The following is a 12,254-nucleotide window of genomic DNA, read 5'->3' as shown; positions in this document are numbered from 1 at the left end:
AAGGTCAAATGAGAGTAATACAGGATTAGCTGGCACCTAAATGGGAATCATATACCTGAAAATAAAGCAGAGGCCTTTCTGGGGCTGCTCCTGCTTGCCCTCACCCTACCCCACCCCCAGCTCTGTCCCTGCTGCTCTGAGATAGATGCAAAGCTATCAGTCTCAGCCATAAATGGATGTCAGTGGGGAAAGGCAGTTCTCATGAGGTGAGCCACAGAAGGCTTACTGAGTTTGCTGTCTCTTGACACCATACTACAGGGTCCTGTCATCCAGCCCCCACTTCAGTTCCACACTGACCATGGAACATCGGAAAGGCCAGACGGTTCTATGTGTCTACATAGCTCCCAAATTGCTCCATTACTTCCAGCTTCAACCAGAATCTAGACAAAAACTTTTAAACATACACCCAAAGGAGGTAGGTGTAAAACCTGGGTCTATGAGCTCCATACTGTGGGAATGCATATGGAAAGAAGACACTCCACTCTTGAGTTCCTAGAAGGTTAGGAGGAAAAAAGTAAAATTTCAATTATTTTTATGTCATGGGAGGGTTTTACTACCCCAAGGAATCAGTAAAATAAGTCTGTGTTTGAAGAAAAGATTTCACATATTTCCTGAAAAAAATCTCCCCACCTTTATGGTCATCAAGTGCAAGGCCTAAGTGAGGCCTCCTTCTTGGCTTGAGCCTGAATATCTTTAGAATTAGTGTGGTCTTATAGCGCATGCATAGCATGCTAATGGGAACTTCAAAGTCTAGATTGTACCTAGATCCATATATTTGACCTCATCTAAAATATACAAGCCCTTTGAATATGCTTGTCACTGTTGCAAGAAACACACACACACACAGCCCTCACCTTCCTAATACCAAAAAACTAAAATGTATTTATTTAAAAAAATAAGTTTAGTCCATTGGGTAAGCCTGGAATGGGATAAATTCCTGCTGTTTATCCAGCCTCTAGCAGGGTTATCCACTCCATGTCCTTAACCTGGAAAAAGTATAATAAACATCTACTCATTTATCATTTTAATTTATTATTGTTATTATTATTATTACTACTATTATTATTTTATAGACCAGGCTGGACTTGAACTCACAGAGATCCACCTGCCTCTGCCTCCCTAGGGTTGAGATTAAAGCCAAGCATCATCTTGCCTGACATAAAGTTCTTGCAGAAAAATTTTCTCTTTCCTCCAAAGAGATATTTATCAACCCCCCACCCAGAGCATACACTTTGAAGATATAAAACACGCTCTGTTCAGTCACAAATGCACAACTGAAGTGACACTTTTAAAATTTGTAAGGCACGTTGGCGGCTGAAGAGCAATACATTATCCAGAAGTTTGCAGCTGATCTTTAAGAGGGATAAAAATGGTGCTGAGAACGATTGCAACGTGTGGGAATATTCAACTCCAAAAATTATGGTTGTTTTGGTGTTAAAATCGTGTGGGTTTTATGATGACATGCATCATCACCCCAAATCCCAAGTATTTATAAAGAGTAATGTCAACGTGTGCTCTGATATTTATTAACCAGATGCGTGTGGTTTATGGGTTAAAACCAAGAAAAAAATTAAAAATTTCAATTCGATTAAATGAATTGACACTTTAAATCTGGAGTATTCACAGATGTTACATTTTATCTTGTGCTAATATTTATTGAGCTGATGGTGGTAGTTAGTAAGGGTTAAAATTTAAAAAAAAAATAAAGATATAATTTTATTTTTCAGTTCTCTTCTAAAGAGGATAGAGGGCAAAGAGCAACTTTGGATTTGGTGTGAGGTTTTGTTTTCTTTGTGAGGTTTTTGTTTTGTTTTCAAACAACAAAAAAGGCGGGGGTGGAGGGGCCTACCAAATAATCAACCTGGGGCCGCTGACCGGAAGGCAGTTCCGGACAACTTCCCGTGGGAAGAGTTCCAGAAATTGCCCTGACTTTAACGAGTCCCGCTGTGCTGGCTGCGAGCCTCCCAGCGTTTTAGGCGACCGCGGCTGCCTCGCCCGAATACCAGCAATCCTGCAGACTCACCAAGCCCGGACTTGGGAAACACTCCCGGAATATTTTACAGATTCGAAAAGCAAAATGAAGGCGGGAAATTATTTTTGAAACCGAAAGGAGAAGCCTCAAAGCTGTACTACCCAAAGAAAAGCTGGGTTCACATGCCTGTGCACAATCCATCTAGGGTCCTCCACGTCCTCGGCCCCCTTCTGGTTCAGTGTCCACACCACTCCATGGCCACTCGCACGCGCGCGCGCGGAGTTCCAACCACTCCCTGGCACCCGCCTGCACATCTCGCCCGGTCGCTGTCATTGCCAAAGAACTGGGTTCTTAGAGCGTCGTAGGCGCGTGGGGACGTGGAGGGCGGGGGTTAAGGTGTCGCACGGACCTTCCCCGCACCCTAGAGGCCGCGCGCGGACTTCTCCTGAAGAGCGATGGCGAGGTCATCCGCATCCCTAAAAGCGCTTGTGGAACCACCTGGCCACAGGCGCTGCCCACTGGGTGGCCCGGCCTGTGCGCGCGTCCCCGCGCCCTCCCCCACCGTCAATTACCAGCCACCCCGATGCGGGCAGCCAGGCGCTGGCTGGCGGCCGCGAGGAAACGGCAGCCCGGATCGCTTCTGCATGACAATTGACTCTAGGGAGGGCGCTCGGCTAGGAGGGAGGACAGCCCCAGGTCCGCGTCTCACCATGGTGATGAGGCATTCCCTCCGTGAGAGGCGACCACGGGCGAGGGCCGGGGAGAGCGGCCGCCAGAGCCAGCCCGGGCGCCGGGCGAGCGGCGCGCAGAGCAGAGCCAAGCCAGGCCAGATGGCTCTGTAGCCATCGGGGACTGCTCCGGTTCAGCCCGGCCCCACTTTAGCTGTGCAAACATTTCTTTATCCCAACAAGACAATTAAACCCAGCAGCATGAAAGGGAGTATCCGTGACTGTGTTGGGAGTGAACAAACGGTAACAACCACACACATCACAGGAGTTCTTGCCCCGCGGGAGAAGGGGGTGGGAGGAGAACCCAAAGCAGCTGAGCGCATCACAGGGCTAGATCTGGGCAGGCAGAACCCAGGCAGTCAAGATACAGGCAACCTTCTGACCCCTCTTTCTGGTCAGTGGCTGACCCTTCACACTGGTCATCTGCTCCAGCTGCAGTCCAGAGGTGGAGCCTGGGAACGAATGTTCCCTGCCCACTCCAATCCCAGAGCCTTTGGAAAGTATCCGCTTTATCTCGCCTCTATGATGTCAGCTGGCTTTCCAAGCTGCTTTGGCCTAAGTGGGCTAGGCTGATTGATAAGGTCTTCCATGGCACGTGCCTTTATAAAGGCAAATCTAGAGTGCAGAATACCATCTCCAATCAGGGCTTTTGGGACCTGGGGCTGGCTGGCTTTCCAAATATATCAAAGATGAGCATCAAGCAAGACAGGAGCTTCTGGGAGATCTCAAGTTCCCCGGGCCACAGGGAAGGCTAAGGGGAGAAGACCAAGGGTAAACACTAATGGGCGGCGCCCCTTCCTGGGGTAAACCAGAAGGCAAAGCCAGCCACAGCTCCACACGGACAGTTCTGACTTCTCTCAGGCCTCCAATGGGCTTGTATGCTAACCAACTCCAATTTGGGATTAGATAAGAAGGCCAGTCAAAGACAAGTCAGACAGGAATCTTGGCACAGGGATGGCCTGAAGAAAGCCATCAGGAGAGGCACATGTCAGGCCCCAGAATACACACTGAGAGAGTAATAAATGTAGGGATTCTACCACCAGGCAGCACGTAAGGACTTACCTTCTCTTTTGCTGTAAAGTTTCCTTAATGAGGAATGTTTATTTTAAAGGCCCTGGGAAACACATCTATAGACACTTCATATGTAACGCACAACATGGGCTATTCGTAATTGGCCCATAAATTTTAGCGTCATTTCCCTGGACAAGGAGCCTTGGGGACTGGTTCAGGGAATGACAATAAATGGGGGTTACCTCAGTCCCCTTCCTGGGGAATTATGCATCCTTCACGTACAGCTTCTCACAAAACCACGTCTCCCATTTTCCAGGACAAGTAAGTCGGTCCTGCAGCGCACAGGCCTCCTTGCACCACAGGGCCCAACACCTACCTTGGGGTCACCTGCAAACCCAGGTGGGTGGACGGACAAGCAACAGGAAGTACCCGCTAGAAGAAAGGACACCACCCAAAAGGCTATACTTGTGTCTGTTGGGTTTTTTTTTTCCTACGCACATTTAATCACAAAAGAAACCCTGCCTATCAGCACAGCAGTTAAGGGCTGAACACGTGTGCATTACAGCATGTCTGCAGGCTTTGAAAGGCATGTGGACATATCTGCATATGGAGGCAAACCAAGAGCAGGGGGTGGCTGCCACAGTAAAAACTGTCAGTGTTTCCATTATAAAAACTGATTTCCAGCAACCTAAAATGCAGTCTGAAAACTTCTCCACCCCATAAGGAACCTGCACACCCATGCTCACCCCACCCCACCTACCAACAAAACTATACATTCTGGGAAGCCACGTTCCCACTTAGGACTTGTACTATTATATTTAATTAAGACTTAAAAAAAACATTCTATGAAAAAAATTGTCTGACAGAACTGAAAAAAAGGCAACCATATCAGAAATTAATTCTAAATTTTAATAATTGACAAGTCTAAAATATACATGACTCAATTTGGCAGTGTGGACACACGCAGATATCCTGTGCCTATGCCCCTCTGAACAGTTGCTCTCCACTCTTCTGGCTTCCCAACCCCCACTGCTGCCCCATCTGCCCCTAGCTCTCACTCCCTTTGGAAGCAGTCTTGTATACTGTCACTCGATTATCTGAGAAATATTACTTATTTCAAAACGGTTCTGTAGGGAGGACCCGAAAGGCATCTAGTGGGGATAATCAGGCCTCCTAACGGCCCTTAAATATGTATTTACATAAAACAGACCATAAATATTCTGAGACACGCCGGGTGTATGACAGGAGCCAAGAAAGCTGCCACCGACTTTGTCACGGTGCTCTTCTAGGCTTCCTTGAAGAAAATGTCTCTCTCTCCTTCCAAAAGCATAGGTGTCAGCCACCTGCATAGCTTCTGCCCCTGCAAAGGCAGCAACTATAATACCTAAGGCAAGGAAGGGGAAGGGAGCACGGATCCAGGGCCACCACTGGGGGACAGTCTCCTCTTCACTCGGTGCCTTTGTTTCTGGTTAAAGATCAGTCCTAAATACAACCCTAATAATCTGGGTGCGCAAAGGATCCTGTTCTCCCAGACCTTCCTACAAGCTTGGGCTCTGTGCACAAGGGAAAGAACACGGAGTAGTCTATAAAGGAAGGATATTTTAAACAAAAGGAAAGAGGATTCCCGTTCATATGACAATTTGAAATAAAGTTTCCCCACCCTTCTGATCAGAGTCCCATTAATTTCAAGGTCAGAATTCCATTTCACTTGGGAGACAGACTCATTTAATTTTTCTCCACCCAGGCGTATTCCTGTGTGAGGGATCCATCTCCACGGGGGACGGCACCACCATACAATGCAAACCAGGCAAACAGAAGAGTTATGGCTTTGACACGCAGAGGGGAATGGATAGCCACATCCATGGGTTCTGACTTGACTAACAAGCTTGCTCCTGCTCTGGCAGTCTGACACCGGTTTGGGCTAAAATGATAACAAACTCAAAGTGAGCTGGGCTTGTGGGGTGAGGAGAAAGGAGTCTTGATCTCTGGGTGTTACTTTATCACACCCCGGTTTTCAGAGGATTTCCTTTTCAACTTGTACTTGGAGGGAAAAGTGGGGAAGAACTGGTCACACCCTAACCCAGCACAGCTTTAGCAGGGGCCAGCTTCCAGGAGCCTTCCACATTCAACAAAGGAAAACAGAAACAAAACAGAAAACCAGCCCAGCACAAGGCCAAACACCTGTCTAGCAGGTACACCCAAGGAGCAGGATCATAGCACCTACTAGTCAACAGAAACTGAGAAGGTGACAGCCGGAGGGCTTCGTGGCAGCTCTGCTGACACACAGCTGCAGCCTTTTTCCCTGAAGTGGGGAGGTCTCTGGCTTACAGACACTGACATAAAAGACACACTCTCAACATATTTCAAAACCAAAGAGCGATGGATTTACAAGGCAGGTTGATTTTATGGTGACTTTTATTGAAAAGGTACGCTGGGTGTAGGCAGATGCCTTTTAGCACAGGAAAGTTAACACAGTGCCTAATTCAAGGAGACAGCCTGAGGAAGCAAGGCCGACAGGGGAGAAAGCAGCAATGTCTCTATTACTCTCCTCGGCATCATAAAGAGAAGAGAGGGAAAAAAATGGTGTTCATGTTGGTGGTTAGAGCAGACAAGAGCACAAAAAAGCAGAGGAGAGGGGAAAGGGAAACCTCAGATGTAGTTTTCTTAAGAAAATAAAATGAGGCAAGTCTTAGAACAAAAGGTTGGAGGGAAAAGCGCCCTCAGTTCGTACACTCGCACCAGGCCTGAAGAAAGCTGTTCTGTCTACCCACAGCCCCAAAGCTTCGAAACACAATTATTTTCTGATTATATCAGAGTGGAAGACTGCAGGGTTCTGCCCTTCTAGTCTACAAGTTCCCAAGAAAGGTTAAGTTGAAACGATTAGCAAATGTAGCCAGAACCTACCAAAGCACCGGAGAACATGAGAAAAGCCATTTCATAAGCAGAAATTAATAACAGTTGTGAGCATCAACGATAAGGCCATCACCTGGGTCAGCTATGTCTAGTCCTAAAAGCTAGCCCTGGGATAAGCATCCAGCAAGCCTTCCGAGTCCCAAGAGAAGTCAGCTTTCCAGCCTCATGAACGCAAGGAAAGCAACCGCTGTTTGAAATGCTTTCTGGTGAGTGAAGACACCTTTGTCCTTCTGTGAAAAACAACCTGATGCCAACCCTAGAGCAGAGAGCTGAGAAAATAAAGTCACGTGGAGCATGCTGGCTACGATACAGCGGGAAAACGAATATATATATCACTAGTGTCAGGGGACCGCACGAAGACAGCAAAGATGGGCGGGGTGGGCAAATTTCCTTGGGCCCCCAATTCCCTGGGAACCTATGTTTTCTAACAAAATTACTTTCATTCCTGTGAGTCTATGGCACCCTCTTCCCTCCTCAGTCTCCAGAGAAGCCAAGCAGGCCTGGCACTGAGACCAGCTTGCCTCCGGGTACCATCGGAAAACCTGCAAGAAGTATATATATCATTGATCATTGAGAAGAGGTAAGTAAGCATTAGCCATCCGGAGCTGTCACAAGGGACAGAGCTGGCCTTTCCCGTCACTGGGAGCATGTGCGATGCTGCCAACCTGTTGAACACTTCTGCCAGGCAGGCTTACTGGGGGTGAGGAGGGGGTTCCAACCAAAGTACTTACATCTGTCATTCCGATCCTCTGGACTCGAGGAGGTTTCCCGGTCAGAGATGAGGCCAGACACAGCAAAGATCTTCTTCCCAGTATCATCAACCTTAAGTGAGCCGGGGGAGCTGGATGGCAGCTGTGTCCCAAAGTCATATTCCTTGCCATCTGCATCTGAGAATCGCAGGTGGGGAGACTCTGTGTCATGGCAATTCTTGAGTCTCTTGGCTGGTGTAAAGGCAGACTGATAGCTCTCCCTGTCCTCCGTGGAAGCGAAGGGACGGAATGCCCCCACGCCACTGTGATTTAGCATACTGATTGGGGTGCAATCTAGGTTTGGGGGAGCAAACTGGGGATGGAGGTGTAGTAAGGAAGGGGGGAAATCACGATTGGCAAAAGTGCCTGGCACCCCACCTTGCCGGTGGTACATAGAGGCAAAGGTGTAGGAGCCATTGGTGAAGGGAATATGAACGTCCTTGTCTACTGAGACAGGTACACCAAAGGGTCGTGGCTGCTGACAAGGGATGGAGGCATCCCTGCTGGCCTCGGCAGTGGACGCCAAGACCATCAGTGCTGGGGATGCCAGAGGGTTGGGAAGATAGGATGAGTTCTCCATCTTGAAGGCTGCCCGGTGTAAGTCCATCGGAGTCTCTTTCGATGGCCGGTGTCACACAAGAAGCAGTCTTCCCTGGGAGGGAGGGCAACCTGCACCTTGGATCAGGGCGAGGATTATTACTGAGGAATCATGCCCTTCGAAGACCTGCAGGAACAGCAAAGAGGAAGAAAAGACGGGGGAGGAAAGTCAGGGGGAGGTAAAAAAAAGAAGGGAAACCCCCAAGTGATTGAAACACCATCCTTCTGGCTTACAGATGCTCGGGCAAGAGACCCCACAGGCTTTAGGAGCCAGTGGGCAGCAGCAGCAGACCGTTTTCATTCAGGAAAATCAATAGACAACTTACTGTGATCTACGCGTAGCTGACTTTGGTCCCTACACGTTCCGGGTGAAATGCGCCTGAGCCCAGCAAAGAAAAAAAAATCATAAAACCTCCAAATACAATATTCCCTGAGCAAATGAGCTTTGGAAGGCCAAGTCACCCAGTAGATTAGGTGTTGGGGGGGGGCTCTATATTTTAAAGGGCTTCTACCTACAAACACCACTTACGGCTGGCTTCTGGCTTGAGGTACAGAGACCAGGCTCTACCTTACTGATGCCCCATATTAATATCTTTCTTCATCCTTATACTGACAGGTCCCTATGACACACACATCTAGACCATACATATTAGTTGGTACAAATTGTACGTGTGGCTGAATCACACACATTGGCCAATACATACACATACATCTTCTACACATACATTTTCATGTGTCACCTAAGACTATCTCTAGAAATAAGTGCCATGTGAACATTTTTTTTTTTTTTTACACACAGCCCCCTCTAATTACACAGGCTTCCTAGCTCTCTCCTGAAAGGAACCAGGACCTTCATCAACAGAATGCCTGGCACTTCTGACAATGTTTAAAAAACATAACTAGCACCTTTGGCACATGTTCTCTTCCAGGCACAGCAGAGAATGGATTGGTAATTTTAGTTACTAATACAGTCACTCCTAAGGAAATTTGTAAACTGCCTTGAATTTACCATTAACATTTAGAAAAAAAATGTTAACAAAAATCTCTGACTTATTTCACTCCGTTTATTGGCCCAGGCAGAGCTGATGTCCAATAAAAGCCCCCCAAAACAAACTGGATTTCAAAGAGACTCCTTTTAGCTTCCCTTATAAAATTAGGCTGTACATTTTCATAGTACTGATTCAGTTTCTAATATATTTAATGGGGGCTGGGGGGGGGAAGAACTGTATTATCAAAAGGCAGGATAAGATGAGAATCAAGATTTACTAGCTGCAAATCTATAGCCTCAGTGGAAACTGAAAGAACTTAAAAATATAACCCAAACTTCTATCTGTTACAACTTATAAATTGAGTCATGTCAAAATAAAATTGACACCCCCCCCCCTTTAAAAAGCCCATGTCTGTAGTGGGACACCTTTGGAAGTCCCTCAGGTAGAAAACCCTCAGTTAAACTGCAGATGAATCCTCCCAGCTTAGTGTAGTGCAAGGAGAGTATTTCCTTCTCCCATTCTGTAGCAGACACGTCAATGGCTGTTATTAATTGGGAAGATGAGTGGACACCATCAGCCTGCTTCCTCATTTGGCATCTCTCCTTATAGACATCATTGCTAAATTACCAGATTATGTATCTCACATTAACAGATTTTTCTCTCTTCCAAATTTTAAATAACTTTCCTGTCAAGTTATAGCAGGGTAGAGAATGTTGTGCCAAGGACAGCCAGTTAGCCTGACAAGTCTGGGAATTCTGTTCTTGGCTGTTTTCAAGTCAGATTAATGGTCCCACAACATGGATGCTCTGAACGTGGGTCCAGAGCTGTTCCAAGGGGTCTAGGCAGCTCTTCAGAACAGAAATGAACACACCATGTGTCTGTCAAGCCTCAGTATAGCAGGCTGGCTGGCGGAAAGGACAGACATGACACCCCAGGAGTGAGGGGGAGGAATGCTTATTCCCCAAATAACTGTCCCCAGGATTCACTTTCCATCTTTACTTCCTAGATCACCTCATTATGTTAAATGACTTTCATAAATTAGTGATCTGGTGACAGCACCGGACACTCCAATAGGACGCGGTCAATCACTCAAACCTGCGAATTCATTTGAAAACTTCATTATACTGAAAATAAATCAACAATATTTTTCCAGGCCACATCTCTTTTACTCTACTGTGTGGGCGTTGGTCTCTGCAAGGGAGGGGGGAGTTTTGGTTTTTTTCTTTTCCCTTTTCTTTCTTTCCCCCTCCTCACATTAACAGTATAGATGAGGCTTCAGCAGACCACAGTCATTATGAAAATCTATAGTTAATACACTCCCAATGTCAAAATGTCATGGGTTTAAACACAGAACCCAAAATAAGAAAACTAACTGACCCTCTTAATTAAAAAAATATGGATTGTAAGATAATCAGCTTGATGGTACATTTGGGTGACTGTGAGGAACTGGGCAGATAGGACTAAGTAACTGGTACTTTTCTGCCTCTATGCTGATTTTTTTTAATTTAGCACTTCGTGCAAATCCAGATTAAAATAACTCCAGCTATTGATCCGAGCAGTGGAATTGACATTAATTTTAGTTCACTTCTCACTTTGCAAAGGGATCAATAGGAAGTAATAACAGCTGACATCCCTGCTGAAAGGAGGAGAAAGAAGGGCTGAAGACAGAAATCGAAAAGCAACCAAATAAATCATCAGCTACTTTTCCACGGCATCAGACAAACTCCAAACAGATTGCAAAAAGTCTTTGTTGAATTAACTAAACAAGGAGGAGGGATCAATTCACGAAGCTAAATAAATTGTCCAGCAGGCAGTGAGGTTGGACAGAGGGACCAACAAATATCGAGTTTTTAAAATTTCAAATCCTTGACGTGATGGGTTTGGCTCAGTTCTCTCTGTGTGGGAGTTTGTTTGTTTCTTAAATCATACACCCGACCTTGGTTCAAAGTAGTTACAAAACGTCGGCTAACTGAATAATTAGTGAGATTACTAATTGCGTGGTTAAACATGCCAGAAGCAAGACAAATGAAGAAGCCGGCTTTTAGAATGTGCAATTATCTGATACTAGGCTGGTGCGTAGCGGTCCGCGATCTCTGGTGCAAACTAGCCACTTTCATGTAGAAAAACCGAAAGCCAGACAGAAAGTCCCAGCGAGTGAGCGGTTTCCCACCCCTGCCTAGGGTCGGGGCCTCTTCACCGGCTCTGGGGATGGTAGTGCAAAGAAGCAGTGTCGCTGCTACTGCTGGCTGTTGAGAGCCAAACCCACTTGGAAATGACTGCCACAAAGCAAGCTCTTTCCCAGAGCCGAGCTCAGGGCGCCCACCAAACTAGGACTCTGCTGGCAATTAACATGCACACGCAACGCTCCTCTGCTTATTACAACAGGTGACATTTTTGTGGTCTCTGAACCGTTTCCAAAAGCCATGACTTAAAATAATAGAACAAATTAAACGACATTTTCCTTTGCATAAATAAACTTTTAAAAAATTAACAGGCAACTTAAAAAGCAAAGAACAATGGGAAATGAGGCCAGAATAGCGGGGGGTATTGAAAGAACGAAGGAAAGATTTTTTTTTTAAGTTCACAGACTTCGCTTGAAGATAATCTCCCCCCCAGCCCCCGCACACACAGGCCCAACGGGTATGTGGAAACACCTCCCCAACAGAAAATTTACCACCATATGCAAAGGTTCAGGGAGCATAAGGCTAATACAGCTCCCAGGTTAGGGCCGACGCCTGGGACCTGGCTGGGTAGCCGGTGGTACATTTAGACCTAGACCCTGTTCTAGCTTGGCCATCGGATGCGAATCCGCGACAGCCTCACTGGTCCGAGAGCACGCGGAAGCGGGGATGCTGAGCGTGCGGGTGCAGACTTCAGCCATGAAGAGCCTCAACCCAGAAGAAAAATAACTCTTTTAGGGAAAACGAGAAAAGAAGACGGGAAGGAGAAACCTATAAAAACTTGGGGGTCAGCGCTGAGCCAAACCCACCACACTCCGTGGCCTGACCCCTCTAGCTCCCTGTTGCCTTTGTACAAAGATCCTAACAACCTCCGCTTGAAAACAATTTAACTTTGGGGAACCGAGGCGCCAGTCCTGGAAGAAACACAAGCCCGGGAGCTCTGGTCTGAAGGCTCACAAGGCCTGGGGACAGGGGCTGGAAGCAGCAGCCTTCGAGCAAAGTCCTAGGACCCCGAGCCCCTACACCGCCCCGCCCCGCCCCGCGGGTCACCGGGGCGCGGTGGCCGCGAGCCCCTCAGCGGTCAACCGCCGACTCCTCCACCCCGCTCCGCTGCC

The 12,254-nt window shown here is 47.1% G+C and overlaps 1 protein-coding gene across 2 annotated transcripts in view; it reads right to left on the bottom strand.

Moving 5' to 3' along the window:
- Window positions 1-7,995, bottom strand: part of Rnf220 (ring finger protein 220) — a 219,011-nt gene extending 211,016 nt beyond the window's left edge. For both annotated transcript variants that reach the window (XM_085839046.1, XM_029476301.2), the window contains exon 1: window positions 7,356-7,995. In XM_085839046.1, the coding sequence (XP_085695172.1) occupies window positions 7,356-7,980 (625 nt within the window). In that variant the 5' untranslated portion in view covers window positions 7,981-7,995. The remainder of the gene's footprint in view (window positions 1-7,355) is intronic.
- Window positions 7,996-12,254: the final 4,259 nt, after the last annotated feature.

Source organism: Mus caroli, unplaced genomic scaffold, assembly GCF_978045245.1.
Source record: "Mus caroli unplaced genomic scaffold, Mus_caroli_1 scaffold_6, whole genome shotgun sequence".
Lineage (NCBI taxonomy): Eukaryota > Metazoa > Chordata > Mammalia > Rodentia > Muridae > Mus > Mus caroli.
This window is presented reverse-complemented; position numbering and strand designations above follow the sequence as displayed.